The 20,882-nt window shown below is 39.7% G+C and overlaps 1 protein-coding gene across 1 annotated transcript; it reads left to right on the top strand.

Annotated features, from left to right (window-relative positions):
• The first annotated feature begins 286 nt into the window (after window positions 1-286).
• Window positions 287-10,521, top strand: LOC111565401 (C-C chemokine receptor type 3-like). Its single transcript, XM_023265453.3, has 3 exons — window positions 287-485; window positions 712-890; window positions 6,790-10,521. Exons 2-3 carry the CDS (start codon window positions 739-741, stop codon window positions 7,649-7,651), a joined length of 1,014 nt encoding a protein of 337 aa, XP_023121221.1. The 5' UTR covers window positions 287-485; window positions 712-738; the 3' UTR covers window positions 7,652-10,521.
• The last annotated feature ends 10,361 nt before the right edge of the window (window positions 10,522-20,882 follow it).

The raw sequence follows: 20,882 nt of genomic DNA, 5'->3' as shown, positions 1-20,882 counted from the left end.
TTCCTGGTAGGTTTACTGCTGAATAATCTAACGGCTCACTCAGGGCTCGTCAAACATGCTGGGAAATATTTTCTGCATTTTGCTGCTTCCTGGCGTTACTCCTCTAAATTCTTCTTAGACAGTCATCTCTGTGATTCTTTCTGTCACGTTATATTATGTCATGTACACTAGCTGCTCAGGGAGGAGCTGCCTTTAGAGGGTGTGCTGCTGAGTTGGGCTTTCAGCTAGTTCTTCCCCTCATTCACACCCACCTACACACACACACACACACACACACACACACACACACACACACACACACACACACACACACACACACACACACCTACACACACACACGCACACGTGCCCACATGCACACCCACCCACACACACGCACGCACGCACGCACACATGCACGCACTTCCTCTAGTTGGAGGTCTTATGCTGGAGTGGCTTGAACTCTGAGTCAGACAACAAGCAGAAGCTCCTCTGCTGGCCAGGCGGTAAGAACGCTCAGCTTAGCATGATGCTCACTCTCACATCTGCTTTTATTTCTCAGGCTCTTCAGGGTTTCTCAGTTAAAGGCTTGTTTTCTAGTTGACAGAATGCAACATCCCTCATGTGCTCCAAACTACTCTGAAAAGACAATCATCTTTCAAGTTGAAGTTCATTCTGATTCCATTATTTTGTTGATGCTATGTTTGATGGCTACATTTCTGTTTGGGACAGATTTACCTGCTAATTTTCAAGGTGAAGATGGAAATATATGCCGATGATGACAACGATACATCTGGACTATGTCTTAGGGATGATGACAACTACGTGGGAGCTCAGCTGGCCATGCTGTACTACTTCATGTTTGTATTCAGTCTCTTAGGCAACGGGCTGGTCCTGGTCATCATCCATCGGTGAGTGGATAAACTCTTCTCTAAGCCTACACTGTAAAAAAAAAAAAGGTTGTTCTTACAGTAAAATGCCGGCAGCTGTGGCCACCAGAATGCTACCGTAAAATTATGGTAAAACATTTTCTACATTTGTGATAAATAAATGGATTGATAATGTCGATTTTAGGGTTAAAAAATATGCTTCATTCCGTATTTTACTGTAAAAATAAAGTTTAAACCTTTAAAAATTTGCAAGTTTACATAATAGATTTTTCCTGTCTTAATTTGACAGTTTTTCACCATAAAATGTACAAACATTTTTTACAGTGTACGTGAAAACAAGGAAATTATCCTGCACAAGTAACAAAAGAGAATCCATCACGAGTCAAAATGGTGCTTTGCAGAAACTCAACCACAAACTGTAACTATAACAGCCATGACTTACACAAGAAGGATTATTTAAAAGACATACACTATATTGCTAAAAGTATTGGCTCACCTGCCTTGACTCACATATGAACCTAAGTGACATCCCATTCCTAATCCATAGGGTTCAATATGACGTCAGTCCATCCTTTGCAGCTAGAACAGCTTCAACTCTTCTGGGAAGGCTGTCCACAAGGTTTAGGAGTGTGTTTATGGGAATTTTTGACCATTCTTCCAGAAGCACATTTGTGAGGTCACACACTGATGTTGGACCAGAAGGTCTGGCTCTCAGTCTCCACTCTAATTCATCCCAAAGGTGTTCTATGGGGTTGAGGTCAGGACTCTGTGCAGGCCAGTCAAGTTCATCCACACCAGACTCTGTCATCCATGTCTTTATGGACCTTACTTTGTGCACTGGTGCACAGTCATGTTGGAAGAGGAAGGGACCAGCTCCAAACTGTTCCCACAAAGTTGGGACCATAATCCCCCCTCCACCAAACTTTACACTTGGCACAATGCAGTCCCACAAGTATGGTTCTCCTGACAACCACCAAACCCAGACTGGTCCATCAGATTGCCAGATGGAGAAGCGTGATTGGTCACTCCAGAGAAGGCGTCTCCACTGCTCTAGAGTCCAGTGGTGGCTGCTTTACACCACTGCATCCCACGCTTTGCATTGCACTTGGTGATGTATGGCTTGGATGCAGCTGCTCAGCCATGGAAACCCATTCCATGAAGCTCTCTGCTGAAGCACTGTTCTTGAGCTAATCTGAAGGCCACATGAAGTTTGAAGGTCTGTAGCGATTGACTCTGCAGAAAGTTGGCCACCTCTTGGCACTATGCTCCTCAGCATCCATCAGTTTACGTGTCCTACCATTGGTGGCAGAGTTGCTGTCATTCCTACACACTTCCACTTTCTTATAATACAGCTGACAGTTGACTGTGGAATATTTAGCAGCCAGGAAATGTCACGACTGGATTTGTTGCACAGGTGGCATCCTATCACAGTTCCATGCTGGAATTCACTGAGCTGCTGAGAGCAACACATTCTTTCACAAATGTTTGTAAAAGCAGTCTGCAGCCTAGGTGCTGGATTTTATACACCTGTGGCCATGGAAGTGATTGGAACACCTGATTCTGATTATTTGGATGGGTGAGCCAATACTTTTGGCAATATAGTGTATCAGTAGATTGGCTTTGTACAATAAAGTATGTATGCAGGTAAAGGTGGAGCTGTTGTTAACCAGAGAAAACAAAGTGTTCTAAAGAATAGTTTCAGAGAAAGTCACATCACACACAATAACTAGAACTTGTTGTGACAGGAATGCCCTGTTAGTACTATCACATGCATCTGACAAAAATCCATAGAGGCCAACAACCCCCCTGGCAGAGTCATTACAGCAGGTACACAGTGAATATGCAGAGTTTCATCACAAAGTTGCAGTTCATCCACTGCCCTCATATCTCTGACACCACAGAGTTTCTAAGAAAATGTAAGTCTTGTCATGTTGCTGCTGCTGATCTTTTATGCATAATGCATGTGTCCTGCATGGATTTCAATATTCCTCAAGGCAAGGGGATTCTTTTTGAATAGTTGTAATGAAACTCAGCTTCCCACTGGTATTTTGCTCAATTTGAGCAATGAAATATTAACCAATACTATAGTGGATATTTCTTAGAATTTAGACATGACCATGGGCAGTTATTCTGCTAAAATGAACAACTTTTACCACAAGTCAGATGTGGTAAATCTTTTATTTGGAACTGCAGTATTGAGTGACTGAATTTTTGTGTACTGTCCATCACCTTTCCTCTGGAGCGCAGCAGTAAGATAATTGTTAGGCAGATTATGTTTATTGTTGAACACATAAAGTGCTTTCAGTCAATCAAAGGGTTATTGAACGTCAAACCTGAAGGTTTAACAAAAGAAGTGAGAGTTTTGTCTCTCATGGGAAATTAGAAGTGTGCACAATTATTATGGAACTGGGTTAAAAAAAATAAGTTTTCTCATCTGATTTCTCTATTCTCAGCTTTGAAAGTAGAACAAGTAAGTAACAAAAAAAAAGACCATTAAATAACATTTTTGGCCTTTCCAAAATATTCAGGGACCAATACACCTTCTAACTAATATACACTATACTGGACCAATTTTTGCACATTTTCAGAAGCTATAAACTCAGAGGGGCCTGACAGAGCTGACATTTGGCCAGGCTGTACACCAGGCATGGGTGATCAAAAGTTATCAAAAATAGTCCGCAAAAGTCTGAGGGCGTGGAAACTGTGACTGGCGAAATTTCCACAATTTGCCATGAAACAGGAAATGCTGTCTAACTGGCATGTACATGCTCCTATCTGCCTCAAGCTTTACATGTGTCATCAGAGTCCTGCCCTCATCACATCCATAGCCTGAAATACACCCTCAGTTGCAGCGCCACCTGGTGGACATGCTTGGATATGCTGACCAGCAAGGATGCGAGGACCCGACCAACAACCCTTGATTATGTGACACATAATTCAAAATGGTCGACTTCCTGTTGGGTTTTGGGCATGGGTATTTATTTTATTTTGTTTATTTATTTATTTGGATGGGACAGTGCATATTCATGAATGTACAATCTCTTAACAGTTTACACAAGGTTGCAGTAAATACGCCAGATTTGACACAAGGCTAATTTCCATCCATTGTCCCACACACGAAAGAAAAAAAATAGTGTTACAAACGTATAAAAACAATATAGTAAAACAAAGACAACAACGATTAATACTGACTGGGTTAAACCTACCCTAAAGTGCTACTATTTTAGAAAAGTGCTTACTAGGCATAGCCTGTCATAAACTGCATTTAGTTAAAGAGCCTGTTTTTAAAATATTTCATTTTAAAATGCTTGAATTCCTCAATGTTCACATGTTTGATTGTCAGTCAGCCATGTCTTAGACTGTCTTTTAAAAGTGGAGTTTTCTCTGATAGCTCTACTTAAAGTATTCCAGGTTTTGCAATCTTTAATAGATAGGTTATTCTGTGCAAAGGAGGACTTTCTAAATTCTACTTCACAATCAGTCCTTGTGGCTGACCTCGTACAACTATTGTATCATTTACATGTTTGTGTGTCTTGATGAGTTACATATGTCCACCAAATTTCATAAGTCTAGGTCACATGTACTGGCTGTACTAAATGTTTTTTTTTACAGGGGGCGCTATTGAGCCATTTTGGTGCACAGCTGTGCCATTCCCCTTACGGCATCTAAAATACATTTCTTTGGTCTGAAGAAAAAAGTTTAACTAAAACACCACCTACCTAATACTGAGCAGGTCTTGGTCTGACCTGCCCGGCTCGGACTCAGGGCCTCCACGGGTGTCTGGCTCTCCATCGGTGTTTAGGAGGGGGTTTTGAGTCAGTGTAATGCCCACATGAAATACCCATGAATACCCATACATATGTGCTGCTTTTGCTTCCGTCACGTTAACTGCTCTCTATGCGACATCCTGTCCCTCTGTCTCTCTTTCAGCAGTGATCATGTTATCAGTCAGTAATTTGTGTTCATTGCCAGGATGTTCAGGAATGGATTACTGACCACTTCTTATCTGAATAGCAAAGATTATTAAACTAAAAACATTGACTCATCCCTTGTACTACGATTTACTTCTCTCACCTGAGTGGTGCTCACCTTCTGCTCTCAACGTTGATCTTTTCTCAGGATGCCCTAAAAACTGACATACATCACTGGCATCCTTCCTCTTGGTCATGATGACACTCACTGTGAATAGAAGTTGGCAGAGATAAGATGGCTTAAACCTTATTTAAACACTAATAATGCTGTTTATCATGAGCCGCTACGGTTATACAGAATGCTAAACATATAACATGCAGTCTGCATAAGTCACATATGCAGTGCAACATAAATGATTAGTTGGCCTTCACGTGGACTTTCTGACCTAGTTCAGACGGTAACAGCCAGATAGGACGGCTAACATCAGTGATGGATGATTTGATCAGTGCAAAATGACAGATTTCACCAACGTTTCTTTCCACATAATCTCACATTATGCAAGCCGGAACACAAAATGTATGTTCTTTCTGTATCAGATAACGCTGGCACAGTTGATCTAGTAATTTATTTGGGTCGTGTGTTTTCAGTTCCATTTTATTTATGTAGCACCAGTTCATAACCTGTCATCTCAAAGCACTTTATATTGTCAGGTATAAACCCAAATAATCCAAAGTTACATTTGGATTCCCTTTTAAAAAGAATTTAGAAGCAGTGTTCCCTCAATATTTTGCCCTAAACTCTTTCTTAATCTTAAAATTAATCTTCATTAAGTCTGATTGGGCTGTAAAGGAACTTCAGACATTTTTGTTCATAAACACAGGAGACATTTACCAATCAAAAACCATATTACATGTAATTCCAAACACGTTGTTTGTATCTTTATACGTTGATGCAACTACATGTGTGTTTGTTAAACCAAATGAGCCCTAAAAGCAAGGCCCTGTGAACATAAATATACATCTACAGATTTAAATGAACATAAACATGATGTCAGCCACTTCTGATTTATTGGCTTGGAAGCGGTTAATATGCCCACATGTGGATGAAATGGAGATGTTGCTCAGATCTCCTGCTTTTTCTCCTAATTTATGGTTTCAGGAAGTATTTTTCCTTAGCATGTGTTCTGTATGGATTCACAGAGTAACCATGTATTGATTGCTTATGTCCTCGTGTGGGTTTTCTCTGTATTATGGATGATCTATGCAGTAATATATGCTGTCAACTAACCAGTCTGATTACGGCTTGAACCAAACTAGTTTGCTTGCAAATCAATTTCAAAGTTCCAGCATTTCACAGAAGGAGAAAAAGAGGATAGCATCCTCTATGTGCGTGTTTTTTATCAAAGTCGAAAGTGACGCATAAAAGAGTTCTCTCCTTTGACAGCCTTGAATCCCATTCACTGGATGACGCTATACAAAAAAACCCGTGGTGTGATGCTACTCTGCTTAAGGTTTGGTTAGGAATAGGGAAAAATTCTTATTTTGTTGGGTTAGGATTAGGGTTTGAGGGCTTTCCATGCTAAAGGTTGTGCTGTTTACTGCTCTATAAGAACTCCACCTGACATCCTCTACCCCTAAAGACAAATTACCACATCTACTAGAGAGCCTTTTCACTAAAATGTAAATGGATGTTAACTGGAGGCTTGTTGGGAGTACAGCCGCAGAGTACAGCGTTATGAAATGGTCACATTTCCAGTGTCAATTTCAACAATTAGCAGGTTGAATACAGTCACAAAAAGATGGCACAGGAAGAACTGTGTTGAGTGGACTGAAATAAAAAATTCTCCTAGTCCAGTATGACTGCATCTATGAATGTCAGTGATGCTTAAAATGTGCAGATTTTCTTGGCTGCCATAAACCAATCCATCGATGCATCATCATAAAATGCTTCACCCTTAAGTAGTCTCTGCTTCTCTCTAATGATACCTTTCTGACTGACCACCCTGCAGGTTTGAGAGGCTGACCACTGTGACCAACATCTTGCTGCTGAACCTGGTCTTGTCCTCCGTGATCTTCATGAGCAGCCTTCCCTTCTTGGGTGTCTACATGCAGCTCACCACCTGGATCTTTGGCAAACTTATGTGCAAGATTGTTGGTAGTGTCTACTACCTGGGTTTCTACAGCTCCGTCCTCTTCCTCACTCTTCTGACCTTCGACCGACACCTTGCAGTTGTGTACTCCTTGGAGGCGTCACATGTGAGGAACCGAAACTACGCTGTGATCTCCTGTGGTGTGGTGTGGCTGGTCAGTGGCTTGACGTGCATCAGACCCATGATTCTCCACACTGCTTCTGTTTATCCTCTTGACAACAAAATCTACTGTGATGAGGATCCAGGTGATGAGGATCTTCCTAATATTAACGTTGAACAGCTGATAGCATCTGAACGTTACCTTCAGCTTCTTTTCTTGATCTTCCCTCTGGTTGTTATTATCTACTGCTATGTTAGGATTGCAATCACTGTCATGTCATCCAAGATAGTCACCAAGTTCAAGACAGTCATTCTGATTTTTGTCATTGTACTGTTGTTTTTCATTTGCTGGACTCCCTACAATATTGTAAAGCTGATGCACGATGACGCCACTAGCTGTGAGGAAGGACAGAGGCTGGGCTATGCACTTCACTTCACTCGTACCCTTACCTACATTTACTTTTGCATCAGTCCCATCTTCTACACATTTGTAGGGAAAAAATTCCAGAACTATTTCCGACAGCTGCTGGTTAAACGCTTCCCGAGCTTAAAGCGCTACTTCGCTGTCAGTCAACACAGCACCATCAACATGTCCACAAAAAGTACACCAAATGTGCTTTAGGTCTTTCTCAGGAATGCCATGTGTTTAACAAACCACGATTTTACAATTAAGCACAGTGCCGTCTGAGTTTATGTGTTTTTAGGATGGTCAAGGTGGAGATCAGTGACGTCTGAGTACCCCTACAGTTTCTCTTCTAGTCAGAATAAAGCAGAAAAATTAGCATACACTGCATCATAAAACAAATGTGTGTTGTAGCGATTTCTTGAGTTGCTTTTCTGCCAAAAACCTTCCAGAGCTTTATTTTCCCAAGAACTCAGGTCCCTGGAGGATTTGTGATTTGCATTTCCACTGCAGGGTCAAAGCCCCAAGAAGATCAATCAAATTAGTCTGCTGATGTATTTAAAGTGCAACGTGTGAAAGTGTGAAACTGCAGTTCTATCCTAGTTATTTTTAGCTACATATGCACCTATCTTGATGTCCACTATATTCTGGTTACCTGCGTTTTTAACCATAATAAAGGTAACCAGAGGGGAGGAGAAGCTGCCACTCCATCTGTCTAAATGCATTGTAGAGACTTTATTTCTAATTCAGCACTGAACATGATGCCTCAGTGATTTGGTTTGTTTTGGTTTGGCTTCTGGATTACACTAGATCTTCACAAACTGATTTTGGTGACTTTACTAATCAGGGGTTGATTTATTAAGCTCTAAGTTTGACAAAGGTGATGAAAATTGGACTTCTCTCTCCATCGTTTTCTCCTCCCAGCATATTTCAGCTGTTTGAGCTGCTTGTGACTATTGATTTTTTTTTCTTACGTTGTTGCTTTTTAGAACATATTTATTAGGCAAATGTATAATGAACACAATGTTTTTTTTGTTAAAGTGCTTTTATATGAATCCCAGTTGATGATAGTATATTGTGTTGATGTATTTTTGTCTCCTTATCACGCTTTACATGATGCCAGTTTTAACTTGGAAAGAAAACAGTGAGCAGGCTGCTCTGAAAAAGGTTGAAAAGTGTTGAAGAGCTTCATGGCTGCTGGTGGTGTTTCATTTGGATGCTGTTTTTGTAGCCTACATGCTACGTTTTTTCACCTTATGGATATTTCCTTAAAAATATATTAGTGTAGACTCTCAGTCATCAAATCATGGCAATCCTAAGTGCCTCAGAAGAAGGCAACTGGATTTCTTAGAGATGTTTCACCTCTTCTTCAAGAGGCTGGCTGAATTTAAATCACTTGTACACATGCAATTACTTTTCAAATCTTTTCTATATGTGCCTTTGATATGTTCTACCAATGCAAATAATGTCTGCATTTCTTTTATTTACAAATTCAAAACTTTTCTACGCATGCACCTTCTTTTTTACAATCTGAGAATGTTTTCTACACATCTAAGACAAATATTTTCATGTAAAATGTTTTTCATGAGTGCAGCCTTTTCTACAAATAAACAATACACACATGCATGAAAGTAACTGTCTAAAGATGATTTATTCTACAGGCTTACACCGCTAAACTTTAGAATCATTTGAGAAAACACGTTTCATATCTTACTGCACCTTATTTGGGTATAGAACTACTAAATAACACCACTGATAGAAGAATTAATCAAACTGCAGTGAGACGCCTGTCATTAAATGTGCTTTTGTTACTTGTGACTGCATAGAACAAATTAAAATAAGAGAAGGATGACCAGAAAATGAGCAAATATGTGTGGTGCTTTATGAGTCCCTGCACTGTTTAAATGTCAGCCTTAGTCTGATGTATACTGAGCCTTTAAAACAGCTGTTTGCAGAACACTGGAATCTTCTGTCTATTTATTCTGCTCTTTATTTTAACACTTAAGAGCACGTATGACCTGCATTTTACAATAATGACACCAATCATAAGTCAGCTTGTCATTTTACCACCCACGGTTGTAAACACCATTATTCAGCGTTCATTATGTTCTCTAAATTTGGTCCTAGCATGGGTTCTATGTTAAAGCAGATCACTTGCCAAACTACCCGCCTGCATCAGCGTCTCATTTTTCCTTCAGTGGCAAATGTTAAATTTCACCCTGTATGCTGCTCTGTGATAAATTATAGCCCTGCTTTAAATTTCTGCCATTTAGAGGAGAGGGAAGGAAAAAAAACAAGCTGTCAAGAATGAACAGGGACTTCAGCAAAAAGTGATGCTTTCAGGTACAGGACTTTCCCTCCACTCTGCTCTGGTATGTCATGTGAAAACTCAGGGAGGTGTTAGAAGAGTCTGATATTATCACTGCAGTGAACATGATTAGATTAGAAACATGTTTTGCAAATGGGAGTAAAGGGGAAGTCGTGTCTTGTGCAACAGTTTCAGTAGAAGCTGGAGGACGTGATATTTCTAAATGATTAAGAGCACCATGAAGCCACCCCCATGCTAACTGCAGTATAACCCTGTATATAGCTACACAGTACAAAAAATCTGATCTAAATCTTATTTATAGTTACTGAAAATAAGTCAAGCTGCAGGTCAGCTACTGTGTATGACCTGCATGTTAACAGCAAGAAAGCAGCCGGCCGGAACAGCAGCAACTCCTCACTAGCTGCTGGGGAAGTGACTGATATGATTAATGATGTAAAACCTGCACGCACGCACGCACGCACGCACGCACGCACGCACGCACGCACGCACGCACGCACGCACGCACATAAATGCTAGATTTTCTGACAAGATAATGATCAAATTAATCATTTTTTTCAAGCTTAGTATATACAGTTTGATTTGTTCTAATTGTAATTCATAATATTTCAAGAGTCTGACATATTTTTGCATGTTAAATCCTGATTTGCAATCTCAGTAAAATGTAAAATATTTCCCTCTGAAATACACTACTGTTCAAAAGTTTGGGGTCACTAAGAAATGTCCTTATTTTTGAAAGACAAGCAGTTTTTTCAATGAAGATAACATTAAATGAATGATAAATCCAGTGTAGATATTGTGTATTTTTTTCCACTAAATTTTCACAATATTTTACTGTATTTTTTACGATATTTTACTATATCTTTACTGTATTTTTTACAATGTTTTACCATATTTTTTACGATATTTTTTGTATATTTTTCTTGTACTTTACTATATGTTATTACACTACCGTTCAAAAGCTTGGAATCACTTAGAAATGTCTTTTTTTTGAAAGAAAAGCATTTTTTTTCAATGAAGACAACAATAAATCAATGATAAATCCAGTGTAGACATTGTTAATGTGGTAAATGACTATTGTAGCTGGAAACAGCTGATTTTTAATGGAATATCTCCATAGAGGTACAGAGGAACATTTCCAGCAACCATCACTCCTGTGTTCTAATGCTACATTGTGTTAGCTAATGGTGTTGAAAGGCTCATTGATGATTAGAAAACCCTTGTGCAGTTATGTTAGCACATGGATAAATGTGGGAGTTTTCATGGAAAACAGGAAATTGTCTGAGTGACTCCAAACTTTGGAACTGTAGTGTGAACAGAGATCAACTGGTTTAGGCTTTCTTGTTTTTAAAGCTGTCTTTGGAGTGATCCTTGAAAATGAGTTTGTGATCTGTGATCTGTGATCAGATTGTGAACTGATGTGTTAGTTATGATAGCATGAATGTATGTCATCAATCTAGTGGTTATTCCCCACATATGTGACTAAAAGTTAGTCACACTGTGTGTTGTTTTTGGTGGTGGGTGGGGTGTTAAACTGAATGATTACTGTCTCTTGTCATGTAAAGGTCAGCAATGTCACATTATTCATCTTTATTATTCATTATAGATGATCTCTCCATGAATAAAGTCCTAATCAAGTACTTCATGAGATGTCAACAGTCACTAAAACTGTATAATAAGTGAGTGAATTCAGTTTATACTTCTGAGCCAGCATGATGAGCACTACCACATGAACTGGATGAAGTTGATTATCTTGGTGCCTGCGAAGGGTTAGATGTGGGTATAATGGGCAGGTGTAAAGACTTGAGATAGTTTGCTGAGAACCAGGTAGTTAGGGCCAAATGACCACATTGGAGTAACACTGAAAGCTTGTCAGCTCGTCTGCTCCTAGTCAGCAGTGATGAGTATCTGCTGGCGGTGGTCCAAGGAGGAACACACCATGAGCTGGAGAAAGGGTGTTGGAGAACAAATCTGACCCACTGAAGCCCCAACTTGCAAATTCCAGGGCTTGCAGGATTTACTGCCTTGTCTTGGTGTTGGATACCACAGCACATCTTCACAGGTCTTGTAGAGTCATTGACCAAAACTCATACTAGGTCATGATGTTTTGGCTCATCAGTGAATACACTTTACTCATGTCAATGTGAAGACAAAATAGGCTAGAACCAACCAGGATGTTCTGTGAATGCTGCTGTGAAGGCCTTTGTACTAGGGGATACCAAACCTACTTTTAATTTTGTTGTACCTGGTGCAACTGTCCATTCCCAAGACCAGCCACTGTCCAGTCCCACATTAGCAACCATGACTCATCACGAGGCCTGTCTGGCATTCAGAAAGAGACAAAATGAGAAAAGTGGTGCACATGGACCTCCAGTCAAGCAGCAAAAAACAAGGTACAACCTACAGGTAAGCCAGCTGGAGTTTGGTTCCTCTTAATGATAAACAAACTCATCTGAAAACATGATTTGTGTAAATTTTAGGAGGGGCTCTCAAATATTGCCAATGAGGTTATTGTTGACGTATGATTCCTGCATGAGGGTGAGTCTTCATTACTTAAATAAAGCTATGGCTGCCTACTGTTCTTGCCTTCACAGTATAGTGGCACAATGTCATAAACTTCACCTACTTTAATGCAAAGAAAGCAAAAAAAAGAAAAAGGAAAGAACTCCATTAATGCAACCTGCTGTTAAACAAAACAGAAGAACAAATTTTCCCACTCAGCTTGTGCTGAATCGTCTTCATTGATTTTTTTCCTTTTTGTAATCAGCATACTGATAGACCGAAAGTAGAACAAGGGAGCCGACTCACTCATTTCTCTACCGCAAATGTTAGCACTGATAGGAATAATACGTGCTTCATATGGTGTATCTGACATTTCTGACCACAAAAAAGTGAAAAAAAGTGAGATCCCCTGAAAACTCACACTCTCAGATATGATCAGTATCTAGAGGGAGTTTTACATTTTCTGCTTTTCTGGAGGCAAAACACGAAAGAAAAGATGAGAACTCACTCATAGCAACATCCACCGAAGATCAACAAAAGCTCCTTAGTTCACTCCAAGGTAAGATGCTAACTAGCATTAGCTAGCTTAGCACATTCATTTGCTTTGGAATATCTCACTGGTATGATCGAAAAGACCATAGACTGACATGCTGAGTGCAAAAGTTTTACAACTGATTTAGCAACTGTAGCCAATATTCCCATCAACAGTAATCAATGAGTTTTATATGAGTTGTCAGTTTTATACCCCTGTTGCACATCTTTGACTGCCATCATGAAATTAAAGTTTCATCATGCTGTGTCTGTGGTGGAACCATCCGGGCTACACATGTTGTAAACTAATAAACCATATTTGTACAAATAAACCACGGTTCCAGTGAGATTGTCTTTAAATATGAGATAGAGTCTCACAGTAATGCTGAATTTCCACCTTTGTCTTATGCTCAGTGCTGTGAACACTCCCAGTGAAAACTTCATACAGTAATGACAGCATGTGGTGGAAAACAGAGCGGAAATATTCAAAGATTTCACACTTCCTCACATTAACCTAATAGCCATGGGTCTGTAAATATGAATGAATAACAAGGGCAAGGGGACCAAAAGAGGTTGCAAATACACAGGAGTCACATTTTTGTGACATACACAACAAGTCATCGCAGCTGTCAGGCAGCGTAGCTTAAGTTCAGATGTAGAAGTGAGTGAACCGTGGCACTGGAAGGGCTGAAATAACACTGCTACACCCTGCACTGTCATTTCTGCACCAAACATGGGTTCCTGGTTTAACAGTTCATGTCAACAAGCCTAGAAAATAAACACAACAATGGAATTCTTGTTTTTTTGTATTGGGCATGTGTACTTTGAGGCTTTGGTAGCATGCATTACTCACAACCACTCCACTTCCATCTGTAATGCCTATCAGAGAACGTTGTTAAAACAGAAAAATGAAAAAAGAGATAGGAAGAGAAACACAGGACCACTGAGCTTACACAGCAACATCTTAACATCATGTCAAACCACTGACTGCACATGAAAATGGATGGAGCCTCATGAAGCTGCATGTTTACTGTGAGTGTATGGCCATTAAAACTAGGACTCATCTGTCATGAAAAATACCACACTCTTAATTCTGCATGACTTTAACCTCAATGCAGTTTAATCAGATGAGTCACAAGAAATGAGTTGAAGAGACCAAAACATACATCAGGCTGTAAACATTTTTTTAATGCTGTATAGTTGGACATCTACAGGCTCTATGAGAACCGACTCACATGTGGACACAGCCTCAAGTGGCCATTGGCAGAACTGCAGCTGTTGCACTTTTATGACAACTTTATTTTTCTAACCCTGCACGTTTTCTGGGAAATCAGCCAGCTCCCACACATACCAAGCAGATACCATGGCAACAGAAGATAACCAAATGCTCAATACTGTTACTCAGCCAGCAATGCAACTAGGTCAGTGACAGTTTAGTCAGTGCCCAGGAAGCTTGTGGTTAAACACAAGCTTCCTGGTGCTTCTAAGGAAGGCAGGGTTCCACTTCCTACATTTGTTCAGTAGAAGTTGGCCATGAGCCAATGACAATGACATATGTATGTATAATGATCTTCACTTTTTTGTGTGTTATTCTCCCAGTGTTGTGTTCTCAATGAGAGCTCTTTTCCCACATGACAAGTGGAAGAAAGAAAATTTGACTATTTGCCCAAAGTGTTGTAAAACTTTGCTCTCTATGGAGATTGGCTGAAGAAAGAGATCTCTCTTGCTTCACCTTCATGCTGTGTTTCATTTTTACTTTTTAATAGAAGTGTCAAGAAGCTCTCAGGGGTCCTCCACTTGTGGGGAATGAGAATTAATTGGAGGATTAGAGCTACATGCACCCTGCACCCTGTCTTGACTTATAACATGGCTTTAGGGTCTGCAGTGTTGCTTCTTCTGAATGCTGACTGTGTGTGTTTGAGGCACAGAATGAAAGAAAGAAAGAAATTGAAGGAAATTGCTTCTCAGCAGGACACATCTCTGGTTCTCCTCAGTAGAGACGATAGCAGAGGAGAACATCCCCACAAGAACCAGTGACCTCCTGATACAGATCTGCAACTCTAACAATTATAGCAGTCATTAATCAACATACCTATATATAAAATACATATCAGTTTATGCCCCACTGAACACCACTAAGCATTTATGGAAGTGTGAGGTCAGGTGACTGTGGAGGACAGTCCATCACACTCAGCACTGCTTCTCTGGTCTTCACGTAGCTCTTGCAAAACTTTGAAGTGAGTTTGGACTCATTATATGCATCCCACTGCTACTGCCACAAATCTGAGACTTGGATTTATCAGTAAATAGGCCTCCTTCCATCATTCACTGTGAAAAGCTGCTCAGTCTTAGAACCACTCCAAGCATTTGGCCTTGTTTCCCCTCCTGAGAAGTGGTTTAGAGATTCTACTCGTCCTCCGAGGCGTAAGACTGGCTGGCTTCTTTCGACAGGACTTTTAGTGATTGAAGTTTTGTGTTCTTTATTAAGAAACTTTCACTTCTGTGATGAAATTCTTTTCTATCTTTGAGTGAACATAGCTTGATGTGTTGACCTTCTAATGGTGTGCTCACTGCCTGATCTTACTTTGGATGTGACAGATTTAGTTTTTGCAATGAAATGTTTAGGCTTCCCAAAAGTGCAAAAGATTAAAAAGTGACATTTCGGAGCATAAATATAATATTAAATATTAAAGTGAATAAAATAGTTACAAGCTAGAGACCTAAATGCTCAGAACACAGATGGCAGAGGTTTAAAGGGATGGTAAGAGATCCTTCCACTTTCTGGGAGTCCACACCGAGGAGAAGCTGACCTGGAATAAGAACAATACACAGCTGGTAAAGAAGGCACAAAAAGACTCCACTTCCTGAGAATCCTCAGGAAGAACAACATCAGCCAGAGACTGCTTGTGTCCTTTTACCGCTCCACCATGGAGAGCATCCTCACCTACTGCCTCTGTACATGGTTTGCCAGCTGCACAGTGGCAAACAGGAAAGAACTCCAGAGGGTCACCAAAATGGCTGAGAAGGTCATTGGGTGCCCTCTGCTCACACTGGAGGACCTTCATGGCTCCTACTGCCTCAGAAGAGCCAACACCATCCTGAAGGACTCCTACCACCCGGGCCACTTCCTGTTTGAGCTACTGCCATCGGGCAGACGGTACAGGGCCATCAAAACCCAGACAAATAGACTTAAAAACAGCTTTTTTCCAACAGCTGTAAGAGCCCTAAACAACACTGGTCCATAATACGTGCAATATATGCAACTGCCACTACCTCATGTGCAATATCCAATTTTCATCCTGTATATACGAACTACAGTTTCTCTCTTAATTTAAATCCATCTTGTCATTTTGTGTTTTTGTTTTTATTATTACAAAAGCTTTTATATATATTTTGTATTTTGCACTGTATGGCCTGCACCTTAACTTTTGTTGCACTTGTTGCAATGACAATAAAGTGAATCTGAATCTGAGATCCTAAATGGAGGTGAATGGAAGTGGAGTATGTTTGGGGGGAATCAGTGAGTGAGATTCCTGAAAGGTCTGTAAATTAAATGGCAGAGGCAGGTTGATGGAGGCACTGGGTGTGAAGTGGAACAGAAAGTGGGACTGGAAAGAAAAGCCAAGGCTTTATATCTAAAGTGAACTTTGGGCTCTCTGTTTACATTTGTATGGTCTTAACGTCACCATGTGAAGCGCTGTGAGATGACATATGTTGTGATTTGGTGCTATATACAGCAAATAAAACTGAATTTTACACTACTGGTACTGAAGCTAATGGAGCAAAGATCAAAATAATGATTATTCTAGACTTAAATGTACTTGTTGAGTATTATGTTTAAATGTGAGAAGTTTCACGTTTAAGATCTCTACTATGCAGCTTTTTCTTTTACCAGTATTCCTATGTTGTATTTTCTGCAGTGGCAGCTTTTATTCCCATAATAAATATTTATATTCCTCACAGGTCTTCATTGTAACAACTTGTACCTCTTTACTGAAGTAGGCGGCAAATCATTGATTCATTTTGTGCAAAAGAAGAGTCACATCATGTGTCCAATGCTCCCTGCTGTGTGAATGCATAACGGAAATCTGGTTGGTTAGAAAATAAAGTTGATTAAAATTGTTGTGATACTTATTATCCATGACTGGGATTTTAGGATTTGTTGGTTAAATGTACATGGCCTCAAAAGAAAGTGTAAGTGTATGGAAAAAAAAATCAATAAACATGAATAGAAAAAAATCAGTGTCATTTGACATCTCATTTTAAACTTAAACTGCCAGCTTTTAATACAGGAACTCACACTTTATTTCTTTGATCATTACAAAATTATAGTTAAGGATAAGGATAAGGATTAGGATAAGGATCAGGATAAACTTTATTGATCCCACAGTGGGGAAATTTCACCGTTACAGCAGCTCCAAAGAAAAAGTATAAAGGCAGTGCAGGAATAGATAAGAAAAAGAAACACAGTGCAAAAATTGCAGAAAAAAAACATTATATACAGATGATTCATTTTTTTTCTTATAAATATGATGTAGAAGATTATGTACAACAGGATGAGGTATCAGTTATTGCACTGATGAGGTATCAGTTATTGCACTGATGAGGTATCAGTTATTGCACATAAGTAGGAGGATGCGTGTCTAAGATGGGAGAAGAAAAAAAGTGCAGCAGTAAACAGTACATGGTGGAGTTTATAGTGCAGCATTGTACGATCTAACAGATGCTGGAATAAACCACCTGTGGAAACGTTTCTTCTTACATTCAGGGTGAACCAGTCTGTTGCTGAAGGTGCGCCTTAAGGAGTTCACAGTCTGATGCAGAGGGTGGGAGGAGTTTACCATGATAGACAACAGTTTATCCAGAGCCCTTCTCTCTCCCACCACCTCCATGGAGTCCAGGGATCAGCCACAGACTGAGCTGCTCTTTTTATCAGTCTGTTTAGTCTGTTCTTACCACACTCAGAGCATCCTCCTCCCCAGCACACCACTGCATAGAAGACCATGGATGTGTCATAAAAGGTCCTCAGCAGTGTCCTGCTCACACCAAACGATGTGAGTCTCCTCAGTAGGTATAGACGACACTGACCCTTCTTATAAAGAGACTCAGTGTTATCTGTCCAGTCCAGTTTGTTATTTAGGTGAACACCCAGGTACTTGTAGGTCCTCACTCTCTCAATATCAAGTCCCTGGAAGTTCAGCGGAATGAAAAGCTTTTCCAGAGTATGTGTTTTGCCCAACCACAAAATATTTACCCACCAATTAGAGACAGAACATCTCAGACTATACAGGGCTTTTACTCTAATGTGTTACTGTGAAATATTACGCAATACGTGCAAGATGCAACACTGTTGCACAATTTCCTATGAACACAGTTATACTAAAATAGAATTGACAAATATATCATGAACTTCCCTTTAGCGCCATCTACAGGCTGCATTTGAAATTGGAAACACACTAACTGCTGGCTCTAACTGTTCCTGTACAATCATGAACAAAAGTTTCCATTCACTTGTACAGCAAAGACCACATAGATCATGGTAGTCTGAAGTTTCCAATGACTAACATAACTCTTAATTTTCTTTGATGAATCATTGAAACCCACGAGTCTTTGTCACAAACAAAAAACAACTCTGCATTTTACTTAATTCATAGAGATATCATGGATCTTCTGGTAGTATGACAAAATCTGCTGTTTCAAATATACACATATGGCAACTTGAATTATCAGTTTTGGTGATAATTTTATTCAGTTGAATGGTTTTTTAAATTCTTGTGGGTGGTTATCATTGAGTGAAGCTCCTGACTTCTATGAGCCACTTTAACTAGGACCCATTTGATCCACTCATTAGACTCAGCCACAAACACTACAATAGAGCAGTTTAACAGTGCAGATCACAAAGAGCAACTCATGGATTTGAACAAGTCATAAGAGTTACCTAGAGCCATTTTAAACCAACTACACATCCCAAATCCTCTGTGGAAACAACTTTGTGAGTATGAAGTGTATGGTACAGCTGTGTCACTGCCACGATCAGATAGAAAGCATAAACCTCTTGCTGAGAGGCAGTTGGTCAGAATGGTCAAGAGTCAACCAAGAATCACCAAAAAGTTAAAAAAAAAAAAAAAAAAATATCTGTAATGAATTAAAAGCTGCTAGAACACATGTCAGCATCCACAGTCAAGCATGTTTTACATCAACATGGGCTGAGAAGGAAGTCATTTATCCAGAAACAGCATCTTAAGGCTCGACTGAAGTTTGCTGCTGATCACACAAACAAAGAAAAGGTCTTCTGGAGGAAAGTTCTGTGGTCAGATGAAACAAATATCGAGCTATTTGGACACAATGACGAGAAATACATTTGGAGAACAGACGGTAAAGTCTTTAACTCCAAGAACACCAAACCTACTGACAAGCATGGTGGTGGTAGTATGATGCTCTGGGGCTGTTCTGCTGCCAGTGGAACTGGTGCTTTACACAAAGCCAGTGGAATAATAATAAGGACAGGTAACCTCCACATTCTTCTGGATAACCTAAAATCATCAGCCAGAAGGTTGATCTTGGACACAGTTGGATGTTCCAACAAGACAATGACCCTGTAGACACATCAAAAGTGGTGAAAAATGGCAAAATCAGGCTAGAATTAAGGCTTTAGGCTGGTCTCCCAAATATCCTAAACTCCATCAAGAACCTGTGGACTGATGAAGAAACAAGTCAACTAATTTAGTTTGACTCTGTTAGGATGAGAGGTCAAAGATACAACCAGAAGCTTTGCTAGAAGATTGTGGACAGCGATCAAAAGCACCAATTTGAGGTAAAAATGGCCAAAGGACATTTAACCAAATATCAGCATGGCTATATGTGTATTTTTGATCCAGCAGATTTTTATCATATTCCCAAAAGACCTATGTTAAAGTTACAGAAGAACCAAAATAAATGATTGTTTTCCATGACAAACGCAGTTCATAAAAAATAAAGAGTTGTAGGAGTCACTGAAAACTCCAGACAGTCATGATCCACATGGTATTTACAAGTATATATAAACTTTTGTTCACAGTTATATCACAGCCCACTTGAACATTGATTTTTCTTTGCTTTGTAGTGCTGTTCTTGGTGCTTTTAATCACTTTTCATTCATATTTCTACCCACGCTCCTGCAGCCTCACACTGTTGCATGCTGGGAGAAACCTTGAAATGGTAAATTCCCAACAAAGTAGTCATTGGATGAGCAGTTAGAATGGTTCAGTCACACACAGACAAATTAACACACTAACAGGCAGCTTGGAGTTTCCAGTTCACCTGCACTCCATGTCTTCTGTAAGCTCCAATTGAAGGCCGCTTTACACGAGGTGGTTTTGCAACGTCTCATACATAAATTGAAAGTCAAAAGAGAGACTGTGCAACTGTGTAAATCTCTGGATGGCCCTGTGAGACATTTGCCAATGGTTGATATGATGTGCTGGAACATTTTAGTCAGTCTTTGCTTTTTTTGGTGTCCCTCTGTGGTTGTTTTGTGACTGTTTCAGGTCATTATTCATTCCTTTAGTGGCTGTCTGGCATCTCTTTTTGGCTAAGAACACATTTTGTGTCTTTGTAGTCATGTTAGTAGTCAGTTTTGCCTCCTTCTATTTGTTTTTAGTCTTTATAGCTGTTTCTTCTGATTACATTTTGTGTCTCTTTTAAATAACTTTATGTCTTTTTGTCCAGTGTTTCCTCTAGGATGTTTTTCAGCAGCGGCGGCAGGCTTTCTGGGAGCCGTGGCAACGTAAACAAATGACACTTTACTGTAGATTTTACTTGTACAACCTATTTATTGAATTTATTTATTGAAAATGGCTTTTTAAAGGCTGAATGTTAAAATTAAAAAAAAATAAAATTTGAATTTGAATTTTTGAACAAGCTCGTCTGTTAAATCAGGGAGTGTAGATATTAGCTTCATGCTCATGTTAGTGATACTGAGTTGGCACAGGGTCCAATTAACTGAAGCTACCGATATGCTACGTAACGTTAGCTGGACATCAATATTTAGAGAATGTCTGTTTAACTTGTAGAATCTATTCTGAGTTGTCTTAAGCTAATAACTTTTCTCCA

Source organism: Amphiprion ocellaris, chromosome 22 (genome assembly GCF_022539595.1).
Source record: "Amphiprion ocellaris isolate individual 3 ecotype Okinawa chromosome 22, ASM2253959v1, whole genome shotgun sequence".
Lineage (NCBI taxonomy): Eukaryota > Metazoa > Chordata > Actinopteri > Pomacentridae > Amphiprion > Amphiprion ocellaris.
Note: the sequence above shows the minus strand (reverse complement) of the source record. Positions and strands in the feature narration are given on the sequence as shown.